Source organism: Topomyia yanbarensis, chromosome 3 (assembly GCF_030247195.1).
Source record: "Topomyia yanbarensis strain Yona2022 chromosome 3, ASM3024719v1, whole genome shotgun sequence".
Classification (NCBI taxonomy): domain Eukaryota; kingdom Metazoa; phylum Arthropoda; class Insecta; order Diptera; family Culicidae; genus Topomyia; species Topomyia yanbarensis.
The window spans coordinates 387378308-387405763 of NC_080672.1; the positions used below are offsets into that span (position 1 = coordinate 387378308).

The 27456-nt window shown below is 38.0% G+C and overlaps 1 protein-coding gene across 2 annotated transcripts in view; it reads left to right on the forward strand.

Moving 5' to 3' along the window:
• The first annotated feature begins 222 nt into the window (after positions 1 to 222).
• Positions 223 to 27456, forward strand: part of LOC131688347 (sestrin homolog) — a 110038-nt gene continuing 82804 nt past the window's right edge. Inside the window, exons 1-2 of one of the 2 annotated variants that reach the window (XM_058972553.1) lie at positions 223 to 1037; positions 19114 to 19562. In XM_058972553.1, the coding sequence (XP_058828536.1) occupies positions 19512 to 19562 (51 nt within the window). In that variant the 5' untranslated portion in view covers positions 223 to 1037; positions 19114 to 19511. The remainder of the gene's footprint in view (positions 1038 to 19113; positions 19563 to 27456) is intronic. The other variant, XM_058972551.1, reaches the window with a different exon arrangement.

Genomic DNA, 27456 nt, shown 5'->3' on the forward strand with positions numbered 1-27456 from the left:
TGACACCGGTGTAGTGGAATGCACTGAAACTGCACCGTTTTTGCACTTTCTAGCAGAAGTGCAGAAAACTGGGTATGTTCCATTGACACTTCTGCTAGAAAGTGCAAAACCAGTGCAATACACTACACCGGTGTCAATCAATCGAAAATCCCAATAGTACCTCTACTGCTTCGCCACTACACTCGCACAGTGTGGAGGATCGCGCGCTCGCCTTCTATAATGCCTGATAGTCGCCCGGCAGGCAAGCTTAGTCTGCTAAAAGCCGTCGCTGTGAACGGATGAGAAATTGGATGGGAAGAATAGCCTTGCTAGGACGGAAGAGCGCACTGCACACACAGGGGCCCGATTTGCCAGTGAAGGATTTTTCGGAGATTTTCAGTTTCTTTGCTTTGTCTAGTTAGTTCGTTGGGAGTTGGACTTTTTCGCGCAGCAAGATTGACTGCACGTGCCGTGGAACAGGATATTATGAAGGATATTCAAGCAATACCTTGCGTCGTTTTGCGTTGATTCGAGACGAAAAGGCTGATTGGAGAAAAGTGGCCCCCACTGGGAACGGTGAAGAGAAAATTCGTTTAGGGAAATGCATGATAACCTAGGAGAAAAATTAATATAAATAAGAGAAAACGTACCAGTTGATAAGTGTTGACAAGACGAGGCCGAAGACACGGCGTTTTTTTTGTGTGTGATATCAACGACGAGTGGTGTTTGTGTCGCGCTTGTTTGTGGCCACTGATCTTGAGTCCGTAGGCAACAGTAGCCGGTCGGTTCGGTTGGGTCGGTCGGGTTTTTATTATTATTACATTTTATTATAAAGTGTCGGCCCATATACATATACGTGACTCTGCGGTGCTGTGGAGGAGACTGTTGGATGAAACAGCGGAGAGGTGAACCGGGGGGCAGTTGGAGCAAAGCATAATAAAAACGAGAATCGTTCCGCTGATATACGCTGGTTGGTGACAAGTGAGACAACAATTGTACCCGAGTTGGACCGAGTGTAGCTTACAAGATAAACTACACAAAGGATTGCCACAACACGCGTAAGTCAGATGTTCATATCCCTCTGAACGAACGAATAACAATCGTAAATAGATAAAGAGTAAATAATAACTGAGATCACTTATATTTGCGGTGGGACGATATGCTTTCGTATGTGCGGGACAAAGTAAGTTTTTAGTGCTATGACACCAATTGTCAGTTATAACTGACATGGATGGTGGAATTAGTTTGTGAGAAATTTTACTGCCAATCGAGGAATTTTATTATTTGCATTTGAAGTTGAACTTCATACCGTATTTACGTTGAAGCAGAGAGCAGAAACTTTCAAGTTTGAAAAAAATGGTATCTATAATAGTCTGTTAACCCCATAATGTCCATGATATTTATAAACTAGGTTTTATGAGGGTTATAACTTGGTTCAAGCAAGATTTGATCACAAGAACAAGTAAGACTAATGACTGGGACTATTACCTTTCCTTTGAACACTAACATTATTATATAGGGTTGCCACCCCTCCGGGTTTGACCCGAAGATTACGGTTTTTGGAGACGATTTCCAGCTCTTCGGGGTTTACATCAATTTCTCCGGGTCTAATAATTTTAATTGAATTTGTGTCAAACAATTTCTTCCGGTGGTAATGTTTGTTACTCCTGTAGCAGTCCTTAACTCTTAGCCAAGGAGAAAAGCTTTGTCCCTTTGTTGGAGCCTCCCTAGTGAATTAGTTATTGGAGAGGCGTTTCGAGTTCCTCTCATCAGAATCCGACATTAACTTAATGACAGGACTAAACTAGCACTAAATCTCCAAATACGAAAACACCCTTTGTGTTTCTAAGCAAGGAAAGGAGTTCTAATTAAGCTGATGAGAGTTATTGGAAAAATTTCGGAAGACATTGCAGTGTGCTTCCCAGACGTTGCCGCTTTCCTGTCTGCTTCGATCTACTTCTCCTGTTAGCTGTGACAGAAATCAGTGCTTGTTTGGCTTATCTTCCACAGCGAGAGTAGCCGGTGCTTTTAGACCTTTCGCGTTAGCCAGGGAAGTAAAATTGCGCACTTATCTAAATCGACAAACCTGTTTAAAAAGGCGGTGCATTATGTTTTGCCTTTGTGTTTCTATAAAAGCCTATTCCAACTAATATGCTCCGGGTGAAAGCCTAACCGAGGATGGCAACCCAATTATTGTCCGTGGAACTGAAGTTATTCCAATGAGTTCGATTGGATTACGCTGGAGCAGTGCTGCCAGGAACAGTTTCTGTTACCGGTATTTTTCCATGTAATTGAACTATTGTAAATATTCTAGGGGGATTGTATTAAGCATCGGAAGATGAAAATTGAATAACTTCTATCACTGCGAAAGAAGCACCTATCTTAATCGTAACACGTTCTAGTGGTTCTTGATCGGAGCATTATAAAGGGAAATAGTTCTGGTACCTAATAATATTTATATGTCTCAAAACGCTTGCTATAGCCGTGGTTGAATTGTAATGATTTCTAAGTCACTTCCTTTGTTCATAAGACAAGCGTGCCCCAGAGATACTAAAAGGATTCAACCAGGCCCAACGAGAGGGGGATTCAGGGGCACTATTGAACTTAGCGGTCTATATCATTGAATAAGTGTAAAACAGATATAAAATTTCATTCGATTAAAATCATCAAGTATCAATTCGCAGAAATGATAAACTGCAACGTACCATGCTTTAACCTATTGTTTCGAAAATGAGCGATTGAGAAGATAACAAAATATATTTTCATACATTCCTCTCAAATTTATCCGCGGAATGTTATCCACAGTTAGCAGGATACTGACAAAATTAACACGTGGTAATCTGATCTACGTTGGTACAGAGCGTTGTTTGAGTAGGGGAGAATAGCTTGTTCTAAATCAAAAATTGAGAAGTTGGGCTGGTTGATTTTTTCATGTTTTGTTTGGGGTTGTTTTCGTGTTCTTTGATTTGTATTTGCATACTTCTTTCAAGTGTTGTATCTGCATCTTTGAACATTATTTGTTGTAAATTTTCACCATTATTAATTTGCATTACTATTTTTTTGAAGGATCGAAAACTGAAAAATGTTAATGTGTTAATCACAATAACACCACCCAATTTTTGTGTTTTACTTTGGACTGAGCTGAAGTGCGTGTGTCAACATTATTGATTGACTACTCCATTTCACTATTCATTACACTTGTCCCGATACACGATGACAACCAATGAATAACAAGTACCAATAAACCAATAAAATCCGTGATCAAAACTGCTAAAATTACCTATTTTACAAAATTTAAGACGACGCGACATGTAATAGTACTCGGTCATATTGTTTAGTTTAGTTTTGTTGTTAAATTCTTGAAAATGAATAGTTCAGCGTTTCTGATGTGACGAAACTGGATACAGTCTACTTTCAACTACGAGAAAAGTCACATGTTCTTTTTCATGCAGTTATAACCTTGCAAGCCTTATATTTAATAGATATTTTGTTGATCCCGAAGAGGTTAATTAATATTCCCCAGCAGCAATTTTAGTTCCAGAAACCGCTTCACAATCAGTTTACAACAAAAATGTATGGATTTTTTGTTGCCATCCGGTTGTGAAATAGCTGCCGTAACAATTTATTTGACATTTATCTATTTTACGTTTTCACCAACTGAAGGAAGCATAATAAATGTCTTTATTTGGTGAAGTTTGCTTAAAATTGCTTTCAAAATGAAACATCAAAATTAATCGAATCTATGAATAAAGGCGGCGCAATTGAGGAATTGTTTTGAACATGGGTAAACAGAAAATTATAATATTCAAATAATATTTCGTTTTGCAGCCGTATTCGACGTCTATAAATACTTTATAACTCAGGGATTAACATAAACGTATATAAAGTAAAAACATCAAAAAATTGATGTAGGGACTTCGTTTCAAAAATTCTGAAAAAACAGTGTACATGAAAACCCTTTCTATAGGTTAAATATGAGATTCAAAAGAACGCATTTAAATAATTCTTACATAAGCAAAATAATGTGTTTGGAAAACTTGCATACTTAACTAAAACCCGATTCTAAAAACAAAACTGACAAATGGTGCTTTTTCAGGGAATCTGACATTCACAGGTAAATTGAAGTACTGTAATGGTAGCGCTCTAAGCGGATGGGTATTTTCATTTCAACTGACATATTTTTAGCATGGAATTGCAAATATTACTGATGGTTTAGAGCACTTTACGTCAAGTTAAAAAAAATATCTCGTCGCCCAAGCCACACCCATATTTGATTCGTTTCTCAAAAGGATTCGGCGATTCGATTTTTAGCAGGTTTCATTTACTCACGTCACGATTCTACCAGAGGTGATCTTAAACATTTTATTTGCGGACGCCTTGTTAACAACGAGTCGAATACGGGTGTGGCTTACGCGACATTAAGACCAATTGATTATTTGTCTGTATCGCAATATTATTCGCAGTTAGTTTTTTGAAGGCCACAGGATTGTACCTAAATGCATTTGGATATCCGACCTGGATGGATTATTTACTGTTATAAGGAATTCAACAAACATGAATATAAATAAAGTTCTTGAACATTTCGGATTTCTTTGCCTCGTCTATTCGGACAGCTAGTATAATTTTATGACTGTCCTAATTTCCTAAGCATGGGAAACAGTGCAAGGCTTCTTTACGAGTGAGTTCTGGGAAATTCAATGTGTGTATTTTAATGAACCAAGAATCTTCTTAAAGTTAAACTTTGGGAAGTTTTTCTGCAATTCTTTCATATTGCGACTTACGTTTACTTTTGTATCGATTTTGTTGGCTAAATTTAAATCTAAAATTTGCCGAAAATATTTAACAAAATCGGTACAGTAGAACTCTACTAACAACTACCCTCTTCCCGCGACGCATGAGGAATGCGCAGGTCTCTAGCAATAACAAGTGTTGGACTAACATTCTTTCTTTATCTTGCTTTCCCGGTCTACGTTCAGCACTGGACGGCGCACAGTGGCTGGAGGCTGGCCAAAACCTCAAAAATTTATTTTTGAAATATTGATATTTTATATTTTTCCCAAATTTCTCATGTATTGAATGATGTATATTCAAAATTTTATGGTCATTGGATAAGAACAAGATTTTTAACAAGAGTTTAAACGTAGCAAATCCGGATTTTTTAAATGATTTTCATTTCCGAAACCACCATTGCTCTGTTCATTTCATATGCATGTTGCTCTTTTGATTTTGGTCCGATTTTAGCACAACTAGTCTCATTGTGTAGAGCAACGAAATAAGTTGGTTAGTGAATAAAATACATTTGGTAAATTTGCTTGGAACTATGACTTTTTAGTTTAAATATGTTTGAGGTGGTCAGATCAAAAATATTTTTTTCACTAATGTATTCTGTACAAATTTCGGAAACATTTCGGAACGGTCACATAGTATACATTCTATGGGAAATAACCTCTCCTTTTCGAATATCATGGTCTCGTTCTGCGCCTAGGTGCGCAAAAAGTTTTAAGGAGATTTTGAAGCTTTGTTGCTGATATGGAGGCGCATGGTGTTTTGTGTAAAATAGTTAGACAATCTACAGTAAACCAACACGTTATACAATGGATTTAAAGTAGTGTTCTTAATTTTTTATGATATTGCTGACATTGGTGAACAGTAACGGAAAATCTGTCATGAAAACGGAATCATAGTTATAAGAAAGGTTCAATGACACTGTATGGAAAAATGCATTTAATATTTTACGACTTTTGACATCAAAAATGAGCTCAGCGCCTCAAAATTAGCTTAAATTGTGATTTTCAGCCAATTTAGGTAACATTTGAGGTTTTGTCCGACTTTTGTTTGAAGACCCGCCACTGTGCGGCGTCGGTATTGATTTTGGATTTAGTTGAAAGATGATTTTCCACTTAAGGCAAACGTTTATTATCTTCTTCAACGTTTGATTCAAAAGCAAAATTATGCTTAAAACAATAAGAGACATGATTCGACTCATCAAATTTGATTTTTGCTTTTTGGCAAACTGTCAGAAATACTAGCAACACGTTTGATGTTTGAACTATTCAAAAAGTACTACATTTTATTCCAAAAGAATAACTATATAAACTCTTAAATAGACGTAAAAAATGTTACAGATTATGTTAAGATGTTCGACTATGTACCTGATTCAAAATTGGAAATTTTGTGATTTTATTAGAAAAATTCAAATTTACAGTTGGTTCGACATGACTTAGTACTTTATTTTTATTTCGATTCGTTTATTTGACGCATCTCACGGTTGCGATAGCTTATCGGAGCTGTGAATTTTTGATACGTTTAAAATATGTAAACAAAACTAAAACCAATGTGATTGACTATCCTTTGGATCTCGTGCACGTTACATTATTTGCGCGCTGAGACCTTCTTTCGCGATGGGGAAATGTTTGTCTGCTCGCCCACTGCGTCATGGGAGTCATTCAATTCTCTCGTGTCTTCCATGTCAAGGTCATCATCGTTGAAGTTGTCCGCCAACATTTCCCTGCATCTTGAACTTATGGGTGATCAGTGTAAAGTCCTAGATTCTGTTTTTGCGGTTGTCATTATATCTTGAACAACTGCCATAAAATTGGCAGCCATTTATGGTTCAGGAATTGGTATTGAAAACTCTGTTTGGGATTGGTTCTCCGTAGATGAGTTGGCAATTGATTGAGGTGCATTCTTCTCTACATCTTCCGTGTAAGGTTGTCAATGGTGAGAATCAAGTAGGAGGGGTTAGGTCTTTCGGACTGCATTCTCGCCACAAGAACACCGCTAGGAATACCCGGGAAGAAGTTTCTTCAGGTATCACGTGTAATGGATTCTACTTCACCGTATTATGGCCAGCATTTTGCACTTAGCTCAGGAGGGATACGCGGTGCTAAGTCATATAGCCTTATCTCTATATATAGTCATTTTCTATATACACGGGGATCTTAATCCCAACATTGCCCCTTCAACCAAACCACGTGTTTTAAGTTGTTCTGCAAATCGAAACATTCGATTTGGGATAACATGTTGAATGATATCAATACTACGTTGCGGAGATGATAATACTAATGATACACGACCTCCGTAAGTCTAAGCTCCATTTTTAACTTTTTACTTGGGGAGACGACCGGAATAAGATTTATAGGATTTTCGGCTTTTGCGGTCTTATTAATCAGAACGGGTGATTTATACTGCCCGACGTTTCGGCCACTGGTTATGGCCTTTTTCAAGGGAAATACGTTATCGTTCGATCGTTCGCTCAAACGAAGAACGATAACGTATTTCCCTTGAAAAAGGCCATAACCAGTGGCCGAAACGTCGGGCAGTATAAATCACCCGTTCTGATTAATAAGACCGCAAAAGCCGAAAATCCTATAAATCCATTTTTAACTTTAGACGGTATTCAACTTCATGAAAACTTGATCATATTGAACAAAATTTAAAGTCAACGACCGAAGCGTTGGGTAGGAGCAGAGCTTTTTCGTCAAGTTTACTCATGATGGCAAGAATAAATACAATGTTTTCTTTGTTCTCGGGACAATGCACACTAGATCGAGAGGCTGCTAGTTTACGTTCACTTGGCTCGATTGTAGGTATGACTCGGACAGAAGTAGAAAGTAGACCATTGACTCAGTACCTTGGATTGGCTCATTTTCATCGATTCACTAGCACAAGAAAAGGGATCTACCGATCGATCGCAAATTTTAATTCAACTGATTTAACATGGTTCGATGTAGAGCTTGTTAGTATTCATCGAAGAAAACCGTAACGAAGGAATTTATTCTTGTCACGGTAATCTATCGAGATGAATGAGTTTCAGCTGTAAAACGTGGTGCTCCGGCCAAATACGGTGGTTATTAACTTCAGGTTTCTTCGTTTTAGAACGAGTGTTTGTTATGTAGAGCAATTATTGACGAAGAAAAGGTAGCTTAGGCTTACGGAAGTAGTTATAATATTGAATGAATTGCTGAGGAAAAAGATCCATTTTGAGCAATCGGCTAAAATACGAACAGACCTGTAGTTAAAAATGGTCCCCGTGCATGAGTGTATATGAGGTGAGCCGAGTATATGAGGTGAAGGTTTAATGGCAATATCATAATGGCGAATAACATGACATTGTCTAAAATTATTCTTAATTAAGAAGACAAATTAGCAAATAGAAAAAACAACAATTTTTTTTCGAATAGAGAAAAGAGTGTAAAACAAACTGTGGCTCCAACTAAAAAATATTAATTGTTTTCGCGACAACGATATGATAAATTTGAGCGGCACAAAATAAGTATTAACTGTACTGAAAACCTTTCTTTGGAATGTTTATTAAAAAGGTTAAGAAGGTGGCTTTTTCATGAGTCAAAACACCAGTGATCGAACCTGGTATAGTACATACGTAAGGATATATTAATACGGATTGCTACTAGTTTTTTTTGTAGATTGGTTTCATACCCCTTGACAATAGCACACGTATGATGAGGAAGTATTTACTCGCCCAACCTCATCTTTCATTACAATTATGCAGATCACAGACTACAGCGATTACGTATGAGAAACAGATTGAAGTGTGACGGATTACACATCTAGTAGTCACTCCTGGTAACTTAATAGAATCTAACCTACTGTCTCACGCCATTGTCACTACTCATGAGAAAAATTTCTTCTACATATATTACGGCTACGTCATTCATACTAGTTACTTCAAAGTTATATGCAACATTGAAGAATAATGTGAGATATAATTCGAGGGAAGCACAAATGATATTTTGATTTCTAAAATAAATTGAATGGTGTAGAACAGAAGCTAGAAACGTCTGATACGTCTTTGTTACTATCAGCTGAGAAAAACAAATTGATTTATCTGCCACCTCTGAGTATTGGCTATTCTACTCAAGTGAAATCTATTCATCTATAATCTATTCATAACAATACACAATAATGATTCCTATATTTCAACATTATTTATTGTTGATCTTAGAATAACAAATTATAATCCATACTATTCACTTTTCCATTGTGCCAAACAATCAATTCTTCGGAAAAGGGAACGACTAAACATGAGATGATGAGCGTTTAACTTAATTTCCGAACGTTCGTTGCTATCAAATTGTACCTTTATTAAAACCACATACAAACACAGACCAGAATTAATTCAATAGCCTCTTAAACTGTTCTGCTTGTTGAAAGCAAAACTGGTTTTAAATCCAATTTTATCCCAGCCCCATTGCATTCCCTCCCCCATGAGCGGCCCCAACCAAAATAATATATGCACATGAACAAGAAATAAAAACGACACCACTGTGTACAAATGAGTTTAATAATTCGGACCTCGAAAACAATCGGTAAAATAAATTGATTAAACTTTTACTCCTCTACTTCTTACTGGCTTAGCCGGTTCGTACGTCGCCGTGCCGCGAAGCGGACTCCGACTTCATGTCATTTTATTTATTTTTTCGTTCTGTTTAGTACTGTTGGCACTCATTCGAGTCAGATCGTTTATTCATACAAACTAAGATTGACTCGGGTCTGATTTAATCGGATGGCTACACTTGTTCAGCACTGGGTCATTTACAATGGAGGATAGGAAACACATTAAAGCTATACCTACTGGCACCTTTCGGCAGAGCGGCCGAACGACGACGCGCACGGTAGAAACGTGTTTTGATTTTTCATTATTTGGTTCCTTCTGGCCCGTGTGTTCCTCTCTGCCATTCACCGAATAAACGGTACACGTGTTGGTTTTGCGGATCTACGGCTTTTTTCGATTTCAATGGATTAGTACCGAAAACTGATGCGAGTCAGAACAGCGGGGGTCCAGCGTAAAGAATCTAGAATGATATGATTGTCGTGTATTTTCAAGGTTATTAAATCTCCTACCAGCTGTAAACGCTTCGGAAATTATGTTGTGTTTATGAAGGTGTCATTGAGGGGGGGGGGGGGGGGCTTCTGGTTAAGTAAGAGTCAAATTGACTCGAAAAGTTGTAGCGTTATAGTCAGGGAACTGACTGAATATAGCAACCTTCATTATCACGTAGCTACCACTGAGCGTATTATTCATGTGATCTTTGTGAATGCGATAATGGAAGTTCATATCATCCGATATATAAATGTAATACATCCGAATTTTCGGTTCCTCATACCTTGACGAATCTATGTACGATGAGCTAATAATTATGGATATGTTATTGTTCTTCACCCAGTGTGGTAAAGAGCTATAGCCTTTATCAGTAGGGTACATTATTATTTCGGGAGTTGTTTATTGCTTTGTGTTATGATTGTATTGTGTTGTCATTTTCTATTTCTCTACCTTTTCAGAAGCTTCCTTTTGTCTACCTATCACAGAATGCTCGCATCGAGGTGGCTAACAAGTGGTAGTGGTGTCAACCGGCATGCGAATGGAACATGTTCCCCCGCAGTAAACAAAAATATGGACCTGGTTTTTGAGCATAGGCTTAGAAACAGTACCAAACAATTTCACTGGCGTCGTCTATATCGGGGCTGGTTTGTCAACCTAGTCTGTCTCTGGTCTAGTCGCGAGAGGCTGTTTCGTTGTATGTATGCATGTATATGTGCAGAGATAACGAGACCTTCTCCGCTGGCTAGTATGAAAATGTGGTTTTAAACAGCCCGCTTCTATATAGCGCCGCGCCGGTCAACACTACCATCGTGGTACGTACGGGAATGGAGATCTGGTTGACTAAAACCGTATATGTCCCCCAAAACATACATATGTGCCCGTTGAGATCGTTCCATGCTATCAGATCGAGGGGAAAGGGGTAAAGTTTATAAATAAGTTCGCACAAACAACGATCTGATGAAAGGCGCAATGTGTAAAATCTCTTCGCTCTTCGCTGCTCCATATATATGGAGCGGTATGATGGAGCAGGTTTGTCAGTGGTGGTACTGCCGGTACTAATTGGTATACGTTATCGAGGTGGTATAAGCTTGTTTTTCTCGATTCAGTTGCTTTTGTGTGATCGCCGGGATTGTTAATTATGGTCGGTTCATTCCAATCAAGAAAAGTTGTGTTAGACTCAATTTGATGGAATCTACTGATCTAATCAATTATCGTTTCATTATCAGATGGTTGCTGAGCTGACTAGAGGCGGTGCAGGATATTTTAATTGGTTTAGGAAGTAATCGCCGGAATTCGGTCCAAAATAAACAGTATATAAATATGAATAAACCGATCCACTCCGACATAACAGTTTTTATTTCGTCCGCCTGATCGACATGCGTTTGATTGGGTTTTTAGTGGCTAAAAATAGAATTCATCGGAACTCTAGTACCTGGTACTCAAAGTGCTCAGAACTCTTATAACAATCTCGCACACGTTACACCCAAAACTGCGCGCGATCACATTTTCGGTTTTGGCGCTCATAATCGTATGCCCAAAAACAGTCCTTTTTGAACATGGAGTTATTCACACTTATGATGAGTGTGATGATTTCGTTTGCCTCTCCGCCGCCGGCCTTTCAGTAACATTTTCCCATTGTTATTAATATCCCATCGGTATGTATGTGTTAGGAACTGAGCCTTACTAGAAAAAATGACCAACATGCATCAGTTCTAAAACCGACAAACATCTACTCGTCAAAACATCTATTTACACCCTAGGCCATAACGATGCATGATTACTAGCTGTTCGAATGAGATATGAGTTGGTACGTGTTATTTGAGTTATCTCAGCATTGTGGCGCTAAAACGTGTAGTATAGGGATATTGTATTGTACTAATATGCAGTTGGTTGAACACTAACGAATCATTTGAGAGCTTTTCGTTTACAGTTTGAGGGCGAAATATCAGATGCATTTACGTTTCCGATGATTCGTTTTGGGTATAGTTAAGTGACGCATAAAACTTCAGCATCTTAAGCTAAATCACAAACTATTGTCACACCGAAAACAACTTTTAAAACCACAAACACTAGTAACAGTGTTTTCGGAGTAATAACTAGTACCACCAACGAAGAAAGAAAGCATGGCAGCATGCTAGCGCAAGCGACAAACACGTTAACATACAAACGCTCGAGACCTTCGCGATTATATAAGCAAAACAAGCGCCCGCGCTCTCTTAAAAATGATAACGCCCCAATGACTAAGTGATCGTTTTTTTAAATCATTAACAAACTGAGGCTACAACTTACCAGATCTCAGCATTCGCGACGGGAGCATGAAATAGTTTTGTGCGGCCAGAAATAAGCAATAACTGTAAGTGAAAACTTTACTTTGAATGAATCATATACTAGCTACCAGCTGTTTGACAGACATTTCAGCTACCAGAAAAAGCAAGCAGTTTTATTTGGAATAGATACAAAGAAATATAAGAAATGATTTACTAATTTTATACAATAAATTAGAAAGTCTAAAAGATTGCGATAGGCGAACAGGTGCGCGTGAATTAATCCTTGGTCTCTGCCTTCGGATACAACACCGGCTTATAAGCTTGGTTTGTCTGTAATAACTAGTACCACCAACGGTTTGAATAATAACTAGTACCACCAACGAAGAAAGAAAGCATGGCAGTATGCTAGCGTAAGCGACTAACACGTTAACATACAAACGCTCGAGACCTTCGCGATCATCCAAGCAAAACAAGCGCCCGCGATCTCTCAAAAAGGATAACGCCCCAATGACTAAGTAATCGTTTTTTTAAATCGTTAACAGACTGAATCTACAACGAATAAGATTTCGATTGCATACGCGACGGAAGTATGAAATAGTTTTGTGCGGCGAGAAATAAGCAATAACTGTAAGTGAAAACTTTACTTTGAATGACTCGCATACTAGCTACCAGCTGCTTGACGGACATTCCAGCTACCAGAAAGAAAAGCAAGCAGGTTTATTTGGAATAGATTCGAAGAAATATAAGAAATAATTTACTAATTTTATACACTAAATTAGAAAGTCTAAAAGATGCAGAAAATAAAATTGTCCTGTTTTTGTCACTTATTGCGATATGCGAATGGGTACGCGTGAATTAATCCTTGGTCTCTGCCGCCGGATACAACACCAGCTTCTAGGCTTGGTTTGTTCGGAGCAAGATAATTGTGACATCAACCTCCAAGTGAACACTAGCCCTTCTGCGATTGCCGGATATCTAATGAACAAAAAAAGATTATCCAAAGATTTATTGTATTGTGAGAAAATTAAATCAAAATAGAATTTTGGATGAACACCCGATGTCGTGAGGCACTCGAGGAACGCAATCCATCTTGTTAAGGGTTCATTCGCTATACCAGGTTGCTTTGCTTCAGTTTCTATGTAAGCATAATGTTTAAGAGAAGAAGGAAGTTTTCTTGTCATAGGCGCACGACGGTTCGAGATGCTATTTTCCCATGATTGCGAGCAATAAAATTGATCCGATCATTTTCGAGTGAGCAGGAGAAGAATTGGATTATTAGAGCATTAGAAGAATTGGATTATTCTAACAGAATTCTGATTCGAGTGATTAAAAAGTTGAGAGAAACTCTCAAAATTCCCCGCAAAGTGTAATTGAAGCGTCGAAGTGGAACGGAGTGGCTTTCGAAAAACTTTCAAAAAAGGTCTCTCGGAAAATCAAGGCTGATCCCAATATCTCTTGTAATTTTCAGGCAAAAACAAACAAAATGCTATCCGCTATACTGTTGGCAGATCCGTGTCCGAAAATACTACAAATATTGCGAGAAAATGAACCAACCAACCGAAGTCCCAAGTAACAAACAGTGGTCAAAATAGGGATGGGTATATTAAAAAATACAATCGATTTTGCAACATCGATCTTCTTAGTTCGAAAAAATCGATGTTTTCAAACATTGAGGCGGGAAAAATCGATGCAAAAAACGATTTTTTAATGTAAAAAGCTCGATTGTGGACAAAATCGCGCTTTTCTCAATGGGAATTTTGGAAGAAAAATCGATTTTATTGAATCAATCAAATCGATGCTGTCAAACATCGAACCGAGAAGATCGGATGCAAAAAAGCTGAAAAAATCGATTGTGAAAAAATCACATTGACATCCTAGGTAAAAGTCCCAGCCCGTTTGATGTACGACCAGGTGCTGACGAAACTTGATGGGTGTGTCTAAATCGACGATGTGTCATATGCGAATCCCGATTTTAATCAAACCCTTAAGCTCAAATTCTGCTCGAAGCAAGTTTATTGGTAAATTCAAGATTGTTTTTACCAAAATGAATTTTGGTTTGGCAAGAGACCTGTTCCTGTGGCAAGAAAATCAGCATTTTTGTGTTCAGATGGAGTGTCATAAAAAATGGATTTCGGGCCAGTTGCTATTGTAGACGTACGATAACGGTTCAACGGCAATAAAAAGTAGCACATTCTAAGATATCTGAATCCTCTAATCCATCATCTACCATCTTTGGATGAAAAGAATCTCATTTCCAAACCACAACCAAACATTTCAAGGCATAAATCGTATTTTATCCAACAATAAATTTAAATCTTTTTTTATCGCAGTTCAAGTTTTTTAGAAGTATTGCATCAAATTTTTAACTCATTTTGCTATCCTAACATATTTTGTGGATAAATTATATATTCTCTTAAAACTATCAGATTCAATATCATCAATTACCAAAATTTTATTTTGAATTTGAGAATATCTGTAAACACACCTACGATTCCTGAACATTATCAACGTTTTATTTAACACACTTTCATCGATTTTTTTTAAACAATAAATATTAATAGTATTTCGTTCCAAGGGCTTTTACGAAAATCGAAAAAAAATTACGCCGTAATCGTGTTTGTAGAGAATTCTTAGTATTGAACGTCTAGAATAGCCTTCCGCAATCTCGGTGGCCACGCTGAACTCCATTTGTTTTAAACAGCCTAGCATTCCTCACGCGTATTTGCAAAGCCACACGCAGATTTCAAATTATGGGTTATTTTCAACAGCATTTTTTCTGTGATGCAATTTGATGTGGGACACTCTGTAATAGCATTTTTCTCGAAACCGCCTTTTCTAATTGGCGAACACAATAGCTCAAAAACTAATCAACGAATTTACTTTATTTTTTATAAGAATGCACAATATGTTAATGAACCACAGAAAACCGAATTAATTTCTTTTCTCCCTTGTACATTGAAGAAAAATGAGCGAATTTTACAGTAAAATATGAGATTTTTCTATTTTCATGAAGCCATTTTCGGAAAATCAAACATTTTTTTGGTTCATCAAGTCACTACAAGTCTAAACATTTCAAATCTTACTGAATTTCTGACAGCAATTTTATCAATAGTAATCGTGTTCGCCGCGACGCTCCTCGACGTGGAAATGGTTGGACGTCTATTCTGGGAACGCTCGTATGTGTGGCTCTGTGTGATTGAAAATATTTTTTTCCATGCACAATGAATATATAAATAAATCCTGGCATTGCACAAAACAGTCATTGTTACCTTGACTTCTTTTTAACGCTTCGAGATAGAGCTTGAATGTCTTCGATGAAGTTGTAGAACAACACATTTTAGATAACTTTGCTGAAGACACGGAAACTCTAGCTTTTATACTTTTCATTGCACGAGAAAATCAAATATAAGCTTTAGGATGTTTATTAAAAAACAATTTTATTTCTATAGCTCTTTTAGTTTTTATATACACTAGTTTTTATGTAAAATAATCTTAAAGATGTCCTTTCTTTTTTCTTTTCAAAGTTATGAACTTATGAGAGCAGTTATGATAAAAAATATAATTTTTTCAAATAGCATTATCTTCGATTAAGGCACTCAACATTAAATACCGTTGCTGGCATAAGAAATAGCGTGCTTTGTAGTATAGATCACCAAAAATGGTAAATATGATATTTGTTTTATATCTTTACTCAAAAAATAGTAAATTTTTAGTAAACAGTTTATGTAACTTTCTAAAGTAATAAGCTAGAAGTTCGATATATTTAGACTAATTGTTCTCTTTCAAAATATCTGTAAGTATTTCTAAAGTGATCCTAATGAAAAATCAAAACAGCCAAAGTTATATAAAGAAATTCATTTTTTAGGCAACACTCTAATTTTTTGGGTAAATTGCTTGTAAAATGAAAAGTACACAACATAGAGCTCCTGTGTCCTCGACAAAGTTTATTAAAATACTATTTTGCACAATTTTGTTGAAAACAGCGAAACTCTGTCTCGAACCATAAAAGAAGTAAATTTTCGATGTTAATAAATTTAGAACTACCCTACCTAATATTTAAAATAATAGAAAATTTCTACAGTTCTTTCAGATGTTTTTAAATTTTTTTGAATGCGAACATTTTCTTCTAACACATCAAAACTCTTGCTTCTATTATTCAAAAGATATAAGTACTTGTAATCCCAGAAATATATTTTTTTTGTAATCAATTTTATGAAATTTTTAAAAAAATATCGCTTCGCCATTTTTTGCTTAATTATAACTCTAATCCGAACCCTATTTGTAGCTGAAATTTGTAGTTTTGTTTACCCCAATGAAGTGCTGCGAAATTTCAAAATCATTTACCTATTTCTGCTTGTATTTACCGAAATCAACATTTCTTGTGTACGTACACGGTCTTTAAACCTAAGTTTGCACATCGTTCGCTTGGGTTCGGTGTTCGAGGCGAACCTGTACACAAAGGCAAAGCAAGTTTGAGGTTGAACGCGTGCACGAAATTTTGTACACAGGTGCAAACTTATCGATGTTCATGGGAAGACTGGTGCAGAGGAAATATAAATTCCTTCACCAACCAAAGCATTCATTTGTTTTTATGTGGAGAGTTTGAAGGCAGAAGTTGGAATATGCTACATTTTCGAGCACAACTGAACTGCGTAATCTATATCTGGTGCACTTTTGCTCAATAATCCTTCTCATAAGTAGAATAGAAACAAAATTCAGTTTGCTCCTGAAACCGAACATGTCCGAACCTGAATGCGCTGTGTCGCGAGAACGGATGACGAGGGAAACGAATCAAACATTTCATTCATCGAGGCGGGCATGAATTGAATTTTTTGTTTCTTTCAAGTTCACGCAGGGATGTCAATTTTTTCAAGCTCTGCCCCAATGAGAGATATTGGTATTTCAAAGAACCCCATTTTTTGGCGAAAACGTGCTCATAATTTTTCAGCGAAAATAAGAAATGCCATGAGACAAACTATCCGACTCAAAACAATCTTAAAGTTGTCTGAAGACTACTTCAGTTTTAAATCAATATCGCAAAATTCACTTGAAGAAAATAGTTTTTTCCAATAAACACTAAAGAACACCCTAACCTTCAATTTTAAATTTGTTGCAAAATAAAAAGTACAAAAGATAGAATTTACATGTCTTCAGCAAACTGAGGTAAAGAATTTATCATCGGGGGTGTACTTTCTAAAAAGTAAACTACACTGAATTCTATTAATCTACTTTAGTTCAGATATATGATTTGAATTGATACAATTTTGGTTCCCTATCTACCTGGCACACAGTCACTGCGAAAACTTCGCTGAAGGTCGTTTGGCTCTAACTAGAATGATCTTAAGTTAATCTTTGATCTTGGTAAAATTAGAACCACCCTAACTGTTGTTTTAACAAAAGAAGGGGTCTTTTGGATGGGGGTCAACTGTAGTAACTTTAAGGTTATGTGGTTGGCTATGCAATCTTTGGTTGGTTTACAAAAATACTATTTTGTCTTCATCCGACGTTTCGGTCCATTTGGGACCTTTTTCAAGGACTCGATAATATGTGTTCTGTAGTCCGGTTTCTTGATTCGCACCAAGCGATTGTCATTTTTCTATCCAGATATAGCCGCTTCAATCGTGTCCACATCAATTTTCGGATCGAAGCGTTAACAACAGAACACACATTCTCGAGTCCTTGAAAAAGGTCCCAAACGGACCGAAACGTCGGATGAATACAAAATAGTGTTTTTTTGTAAACCAAAGATTGCATAGCCAAACACATAACCAAAAAGAAGGAGCTCACAAATTACGAAAACCTCTCCAAAGACTTAATAAGTTGTTTAGTTTTAGTAAAATTTCAAAATTCCTGCTAAATTTGCATTCTAAACCACTATGTGTTGTGAAGAAACATGTCCATGGTCTTAAATTGTGAAGCCATGTTCCAATATTTTTTAAAATAATTTCGCCACGGGTATTTAGGGACTTTTTAAACCCTTTTGCAGCCTATGGCTAGCTACGTCTTTGCTTTGAGCTGCTATTGAAAGTTAAAAAACGGCAAGATCGTTAGGAAGCTCGGCATCTCGACAGAAATTCTGAACGTCGAGAGTAACCGGCTGTACGAAGCAATCCTCTGTATGATCTGTGTGAAAGAACAAATACCATCGGATTCGCTAGCTACAAGAAGGGTCACAAACTCTAGCGTAATTATCGAAGCATAACGAGCCTCAATGCCGCCTACACTCTCCCGTGTTCCGTTTGGCAGACACCACCCGTTGACTGAACCGTTCGTCTGCAAGTACCATAGCGGGTCACTGACGGACAGGATGTTTACCCCGCAACAAATTCTGGATAAATATAACTTGTGGACTCACTGCCTACTTGTGGATTTCAAAGCGCCGTACGATCCAGATAAACGAAACGAACTATGGCAGATAATGCTTGCTAGCTGGAGAGACATTCGATTCGTTTGTGACGTTAGATGGATTGAATAGGGCGATGCCTCTCTATTCTGTTAAAAATGATGGTTGGTCTGCAACCGGGGACACTTCTCTCTATCCTTAACATATCCGTCTTAGCCCCAGTTTTCCTAAGAGATAATTATCCATGATTGGTGATCGTGTGACATTCTAGTATGATTTCATATATTTGCAGAAACATGTTAATCTATTCACGATCAGCTAAACATTTCCGATTCTCGCAGTTGGACTTCGATAGACGCTCAATTAAACTGCTAGAATAGGAAATGTTTAGGTGACTACAATCAACGGTTTAATTATGGAAACTCTGTCCCACAAACGACGATGAACATGTTTACCGTGATTAGACTATTTGCTTGACTAAATAAAACGTCCATCCGTCGCTAGCAGAGAAGAGCATACGCCACAATTAGACTAAAACATTCTACCATCTTCTTACATTTATTCGGCCGTCCGTGGTGGGGGAGATAAATAAACCGTTGCTGAGAAGCAGTTTGTCATCGCGAACATTTGTTTATCTAACCCAATTGTAACATCATATTTGTTTCTATTTCTGTTCGCAGGCTTTATCGGAGGCAGCCGGTTATTATTACGTTCCTGTTTTGCAGTTGGCCGAGATTGTTTATTGCAACTTTACGAAAACAATTCCCCGGCTCGTGTTCACCCCGGCTACCCCACGAGCTTGCAATTGAGTGATTTAAGTCGCGCCCGGTTGCGAAGGGAGAAAAAAAACTCGCGAAAACAAAATTATCCCGCGTGTGTTTGTGAATGCACGAGCTAAAATATAGCGGAAGGTGAACGAACGCGGTTGGTTGAAAACAACTTGCAATGATAAAGTGGGGGCATCCTTAATTCAAAGTGTATAGAATCTATGACCGCGGATCGTAAATTGGTGGATAAAAAGCGCATCTTGTTCTGCTGATTGGCTTGGGTTCGACATCGCTTCGGGAGAGATTTTCCCATGTACTCAATGGTGGACTGCTACAACGGTATGGGACAGCTGGGGCAAGAGGTAGGTACCATCGGTGCATTGGAATGTGTTGTTCTGTTTTCGACAGATCATTTTGTTTTTTTTTTCAACAAAAAGGCACACGTTTTGTGATAAGAAATCGACTAATCCGGTGCTGCATGCCCGAGTCCTGGTACATATGCTGAAAGATAATGGAGGAGTGATTTCGTTACAAACTTCATGTCCTTGAGTCTAGTAAAAATTCTAGGTTCATGGAAAATTGCCGGAAGGATTTGAACAATAAATGACTCACCCGTCAATTGACGGGAAAGGGACCGGTTGAAGCTTTTGTACTTGATGACGGGTAGATAGTAAATGGTAGAAAGAAGACAGGTTTATCGTTATCAATGCAATAAAGTTGTTGCTATACAGAGAAAAATATGTTTGCAACAGCTGCTGTTCGGCTACAAAGGCCTAGAAGTTGGATGAACGATACAACAATGTACTTTAGTGTTCGACTATATTTTGGTTCTTTACCATGTTATGAAAATCGCCAAATTCATACATTACGGAATCAGTCGATCAATCTGATCTACTGTTGGAGTCTCTTTGATCCTGAAACTCTCTACAGTGCACAAAAAAGCAAAACAAACATAATCCATAAACACACTACACAACTACATAGTTACTCATCACTTGTTTACTGACAAAATATTTTTTTTAATTCGCCATTTCCTCCTTCAATGACATTGCTGATTCGCGAAACCCGTTTGCTTCGATCCCGGCAGCAGCGTCTGCCAGATCGGTTCTTTAAAAACCTTGAGCTGTATCAAGCCCGTCATGCATATTCGCGTGAACCTCGACCGGGCGCGTATCCGCTCATTGGTATTCCAGTCATACGATGCAGCATTGGCGCGCTGTTCTGCCCGCCGATACCGCCCAGAGCTAAGCTAGGCGCGAAACGAAAACGCGACATCTCTGGGCCTGCTCAAACGTGCTCTCGCTGGCCGAGTTCCGTATCATCACGAGGATGAATGGTTGGTCCAAGCGAGGTTGACCTCCAGCATAAATTGCCAGCCAAAAAAAAACTACGAAAAAGTTCCACTAACCAAACCAGAATCAACTTCTCCTTCCTCGTGTGTAGTGGTTTCGCAAGCCCTCTCTGTGAGTCTAGCTCATCATAGTGGTTGATTATTGCCTTAATTTTAATATTAGTATTTTTTGTATGCCTCTCTGACAGCGTCAGTGAGATGTGAACTAATACCGGTGCCGGCGCAGGCAGCTACACGCGCCGAAAAAATAACGAAAATCGTTATCTTTATACCAATACGGAGGGTAAACATCGCCTTACCCATTCCGCGTTACCTTCCTATCCTGTCATGATCGACAAACGCGTTTATTTTTGATGGCGATGAGTCAGTGCCGAATGGAAGTGGTGGGACTAGAACCTAATTTTAGTACTAGGTAAACGTAAAGTAATCCAACTTTATGAATTTAAAAAATGAAAAAAAAGTTAGTAACTTGCTGTACACTAAGAGTCGGCTGCGAAGTTTGTCGAACTAGAAGGTCAAGTTCCGTTATGGCAAGAAGTACCAAAGCTTTGTTTTATTGCTTGTTGTTTGGTAGTCTTTTCTGAAAATACCCAATGAGTTTGCCTTTGGCGACCACCACTAATTAATCCAACGAATAGGCGTCTAAATAGGTCGTTTACGACCTCTCCAATGATCAAAGTTTTGTGAAGATGCTTACCGATTGCACGAGAATCGCGAAGCATCAGATTAGCATATTTTGACTATTTTTGTGTTTTTTTTTTGGGACAGACCGCGCTCGTGGCTACATGCAACTAACTGGTCAATCGGTTAGGAGGTATCTTTTTTGCTTGTGTTTTATTATTAGTTTTGAAAGTGGATCAAAGCTCTAATTGGTTGAAACCACAAATGATAGCCGATTAGTTCACCTTGGTTTCAAATGTATTTATAAATTGATATGGTGGAAATCAACAGATCAGGCTTTCGCAAAAAAAAAATTGCCAGGTAGGATGGTGGAATGTGTGTCAGTAGTGTGGTCAGTAATATGTCTGTTCAATCTGATTGTTCATAAATACAAGTATATCTCGATAATACGTACCCTCGTTAGTACGTACTTTCTATAGTACGTATGCTTTGCCTAGATAGAAAGTACACTCACCAGTAAAATAAATTCGTTTGATTTTGTGAACTTAAACAAAATGCGATGAATTTTATAGAAGCTATATGGGTTTCGAAGGAACGGTTCTGTGCAACTCAAAGCAGTTCTGCAAGCTGCAGCGATGTATTCTGAACTTTGAGCAAGTCATAAATGCATCATGAATACCACAAGCTATAAGTTACTGGAAAGTCCTACACATTTCGGAAGATTGCTAACTTACAGAGGGATATTTAGAAAGTCAGTCATAGTTTTTGTAAAACTCGAGAGTATCTTAATATTCAATATATCAACCGTCGAAGGTACATATGTAATTTAGAAAAATACTTCAAACTTCAGAGAATTTCTATAACTCAAACAATGTCTATGAACTGCAGAGTGGCCACGATTTTCACGTATATTCCACCATACTCATGGTATTTTTGCGAAATATGTTTTCTGACTTTAAGAAAATTTTACGACCCTGAGTGAAATTTTAAGAATCTCTGGAATGCCTGCGAAATGTCAAGAATATGTTAAAGGCATCTGGAAAATATTTTAAACATCGGGGGTGTCTGCAAATTTTACCAAATTTTTAAACCTCAAAGAAAATATTACGAACTTCCTGTAAATTTTATGAAACTCATAGATAGTCAACTGTAATTTGTAATTTATTTATAAGCAGCACGAAAGGTTTAGATGAGAGGGGGGGGGGGGGGGGTCAGCCAGGGCAATTGCCATGGGACCCGGGTCGTATTTGGGGGCCCACGTTTTAAAAATAGTAATAACTGTTTCTTTGTAATAATTTGTCTTATTAAATTGGTGTATGATGAAAGCGTAAAAAACGAAAACTTTATTTGATAGTTGACTTTTTTTAAAAACAAACTTTCTTAAGGGAGTTTTCTACTTTGTGTACACGTTAAGAAAAAGTGCTTTATTGCTTGAATCGACGGAATACACCATAGTGAGAAGCCAATTCAAAGCATTTTCGAAGAAAGCACTAGAGCGTCAAACAGAAATGCGAGCGCACGGACAAACGCATCTGTCCTCTTCTACGTTCGTTTCTTTGACGGTGGTGCCGGTTGTTGGTTTGGAGACACTGGGCGCGATTCTTGTTGAGTGAATATTTTTTCCTGTCAGATCTGCAGACATTGGTTTTGTAGCCGTTTGTGGTTTGGCATAAGATGCAGTGTTTTTTTTTGCAGAATTCGCGCATAGAAATCTACCATGGGTGCATAACCAGTGTTGTCTGATGAAACGTCCCAATTTCGGATGATCTGCATAAAATGGTTACGTAGGAGTTGCTTTGTACGGAAGCATTCTCACCACAAGAACAACCTTAGTGACACCCGGGAAAATACGAAGTTTCAGCTGTTATGGAAGCCACTTCTCCGTATTTTGACCTAAATTTATTAATCACGATATCAGGAGTGTGAAGATAATTCATGTAAGCGCATCTCTCTAGAGCCCTTGCCTATATATAGGGGAATGATGTTCTTAACGTGACAGCTTTCATTAGTGTCCTGTACGTTGTTCCGCGAAACGAAAGACTGTGCTTCTTAATGCTCGATATGGTGCATTTTCTAGACGTTAACTTCTCCCGGATTGAGCACAATCTGCACGTTTAGTAATTGTTTCACTTCCCGAGTAGCTGGTCTTACAGGACATTTCCAAAAATCAATATCAACACAATTTGTCTGCAGTCGTTTTTGCCGTGAATCTATAGCAGAACGATTTTTAGCTTCCACTCTCAGCGAGATGAGAAGGTAGACTGCGCTTTATTAACCGGTGATTAAAATGGATAATTTAATGAACATTAACATCTGATATCGGGAGCTTACTTATCGAGATCGTTAAATGAGTTTTTAAAAAAGGTATAGTCACTCGATAAATTCCTTGGGAACGCGCACTAGGTCTGATCACTTAACCCAATCGAAACTGACTGTTACCCGTATACAAAACGATTTGTGACTTTGTCGATTTTTATCGAGCCCTGAAGAAGGCCCAAACCGCGGGTCGAAACGTTGGCGAAGATAAAGAAATAATCGACGCAAAGATATTTGACTGTACTGCCGAAACTCACCTTAGATTATTTAATCACCAGTCGAAAACATCCCATCTTACTGTCTCACAAGAATTTCATGAAACTCCAAAGTTCATTAAAGTTTTCAGGGAACTTTGGCGAACTTCAAGCAATTCGTATGAAAGTTAGAAATTCAAAGCTTCAAAGAGATCCTACGAAGCACTAAAAATGTCCTAAAAAATCATAATAAATTTAGGACAACGCTACTAAATTCAGAAAATGTATCCAAAACTTTCAGAGATCCTAGAATTTATTATATTTTTTACCTGATAAGAGAAGCTTTGCCACTTCGATCACTATTCCGGATATCTTTTGTGGGTGTCCCTGTTTGCTCTACATGTTACAAATTGCCCGATTCGATTGTAGTTGGAAGCGAGTTGTTTGCTAGTCCACATTGCAGTAACAAGAAAAAAAATTACCCATATTGGCCAACCCCTGAGTCGATTCCTAGTCCCATCAGGAGTACTTGCTCCAAATTTGAAGCAAATCGGACAAGTTTGTATGGGATTATTGGACAATTTACATGGAGAAAACCCGCTAGCTCGCATTTTCGCCGCTAGGTAGATACTTAGGCATCATATTGGCACAGTACATGAAAAAAAAGAAAGTTATTTTAATTGTGTACAACTTTGTCTTAGACTACTAGTAAATCCGGCTTTGTTAAAAGAAGTTATTAAACTTTCAATGAAGTCATGTGTGAGTCAGTTCTGCATGGGGCCTAGCAGTGAATGGTTGTGTATCACTACTCGATTCCCAAGAACTAAACATTTCATGAAATAATGGTTAGGTTTAGCTCAATAGCATGGTCAGGAGAATTATAGTGAAGAATACTAGTCATGTTTAGGTTAGAACATTTTAGGTCCGCATGTTACCGCATAGAGAACGTCAACACTAACTTTTCAACAGAGAGCGATAGAAATTTGTTGTCTTCTACAAAGTTGTAGAACAGACATTTTGCAGTATTTCTTCAGAATATCTTGATATTCTATCTCTCTTCTACGAAAAGTTAGTGTTGTCGCTCTCTCTATGCTGTCGTAGGTGCAACTAATATTTTCTAACCAAAACATAACTCGTATTATGTACTACAATTCTTATAAACATACTATTCAGCTAAATCTAACCATTAATTCACAACGATGTATAGTTCGCGGAACTTCAGAACTGATACACATCCATGCACTGCTAGACCCTTGTAAAACTGACTCAGCCATAATTTCGTTAAAAGTTTAATAAGTTCTTATATCAAAGCCGAATTGACTAACAGTCTTCGACAAAATTGTAAACAATTATATTATCTCTCTTATTTTCACTGATCGTGATAATACAATGTATACACTGCCACCTAGCGATCAACATGCGAGATAGTGAGTTTTCTCCATGTAAATTTTCGAAAAATCCCATACAAACTTCAGACACGTTGATCCGGTAGCTAAACTTGTCCGATTTGCTGCAAAATCGGTGTAAGTACTCCTGGTGAGACTAGGAATAGACTCACGGGTGGGTCGATTGAGTTTTCAAAAATTCATTATTTTTCTAGGCAGTTTAGTCCACATGTGTCATCCCAACCTGGTATTATATCATTAATGTAGCTGAAGATCCGTTTGGGACAGATATACCTTCCGAAGTATCGCTTCCTTCAAATAAATAAGGCTCGCAATAACAGAGAATATGTTCCGAGCTTTTTTCAGGTGATACTTAGCAGAACAATGTCCTGTAAATAGGCCTGGGATTATACGCAAGTCTGTTCGTTTACGATCCATTAGTTTTTTGGCTCTCGTTGTATCTAGACGCACGAATTTCTTTGTTTGTCAAGAGCCTACCACGCTATGCCAGTTATTTAGTAGTTGGTCTCTTGTGCAAGCTGAAAGATCTAATTAGATGGCACAGGTAGAAATGGTTCTGATCCAACAAACTCTACAGCTCTTTACCACACTGGGTTAAGAACCATAGTATATCCTTGAGTTTCAGCTCTATGAACATACATTTCATCTATGTATAGAGAACAAAAAATCCGGATATGCAATTGTACTACTGCAGGGCAGGTACATATCAAATGATCAAATGATATGATATCCGTAATCGGATTCACAAAGATCACACGAATAATACTCAGCACGCTGAATAGTAGCCATGTGATAAATGAGTTCGCAATGTCCAGCCAGTGCCATGCCTAGAATACTGTAGTTGTACTTGGTAAAATGCACCCAATTTTTCGACATTTTCAGATTTATATCCGGCAGAAATTTTTTTGTTGAAACGCAAGATTGCAAGCTACGGCAATGGTTGACATGTTCAAATGCAGCCCAAAAGCGAATCTTGTGCTTTATTTAACTTATTGACAGTGGTAGAACTGATTATGGTCCAACGAAGTTTGTCAAATCGCCCGCTGTAGCCAATTCGTCCGCTTATTCATTTTCAGTAATACTAGAATGACTCATAGAAGGTAGATAGTATTTGAAATTCTAAGTTCATCGATTTGGGTTTAAGGTTCCTCAGCAAGCCATCGGCAACAAGGTTGCATAGAACTGGTGACAGCACACCGCCTTGAGGATATCCACAGTCACTCAGTTTCCTTATCTGTACCTGTCTTAATGATGGGCACAGACTTCGGTCGTTAAGCATTGCGTGTATCCAGTTCGTGGTATATGAAGGTACTCCATGACCTCGTGCTGCTTTCAAAATGGATTCAGAAGGAGTATACATCACGCATAACTTGAAGCGGACAAGCCTATTTGTATGCTGCTACTATAGGTTAGTTTGTTTTATCCACAGCCTCATCCAAGTCACTTAAATACTCAATCGTTAGAAGATACCCATGAAACCTAGTCGCCAAGCCCTCTTCGTAGAGGTCCCAGTTCGTAGATACGGGATTACGATATGTGACGATATCTAGCGAGACGTTGATCAGATAACAACGGTTCAAGCTCGTTTGGTACGAGCCAGTTTGCCAACTCATGCGTAATACCGTCAGAGCAGAGAATTACCTCTTACACCTCATTTCTGCCAGCTCGTGAAAATATTGGGCGATTTCCTACATAAAGTATGTGAAGAATTCACGCGTGTTTTTTGAAAAGGGCCAATAAGCATGCTGTCAAAATTCACTTTGAGAGGAAATTCTGGCCAAACCATCTATCGCCGATTATTAGTGACAGCAGTAAACGAAAGAGAAAACTTTTCTCTTTAATAAAATGCCAACGTCCACTCTTGGCGAGTTACGGTTTGTCCGGAATTTTCTCTCAAAGTGAAATTTGACAGTATGCTTATTGGCCGTTTACAAAAAACACGCGAGAATTGTACTAGCTAAATATGCAATCAATTTGGTGTCTTTCAAATTGATATTTGAGTTGTCTCAAATTACGTGGTGGACATTTGATAGCATCAGAAGGTTCATTATGCGGAAAATATGCCGAACAGAGTCGGAAAATGTTTTTTTCATTTGCCAAAATCAGGCGAAACTGACGAAAGAACGAAGTTTCTTTCCATACCACTAGCACTTTGCGAAATCGAAAATGAGACAACGGGGTAGGACAAAGCAAGCAAAGCGTGTTCATTATTCTCTCCGCACGCTCGTTTTCGCTTTGAGCAGAATTATATTGGTAACTTCGATATTGAACTTACTGCTGGGGAAACGAAAATACACTAGCAATGATATTTATTTGTCGATGCTCGATTCTGTAGATTTGCGAGCTAATGATGGTATTGTAAGACGGA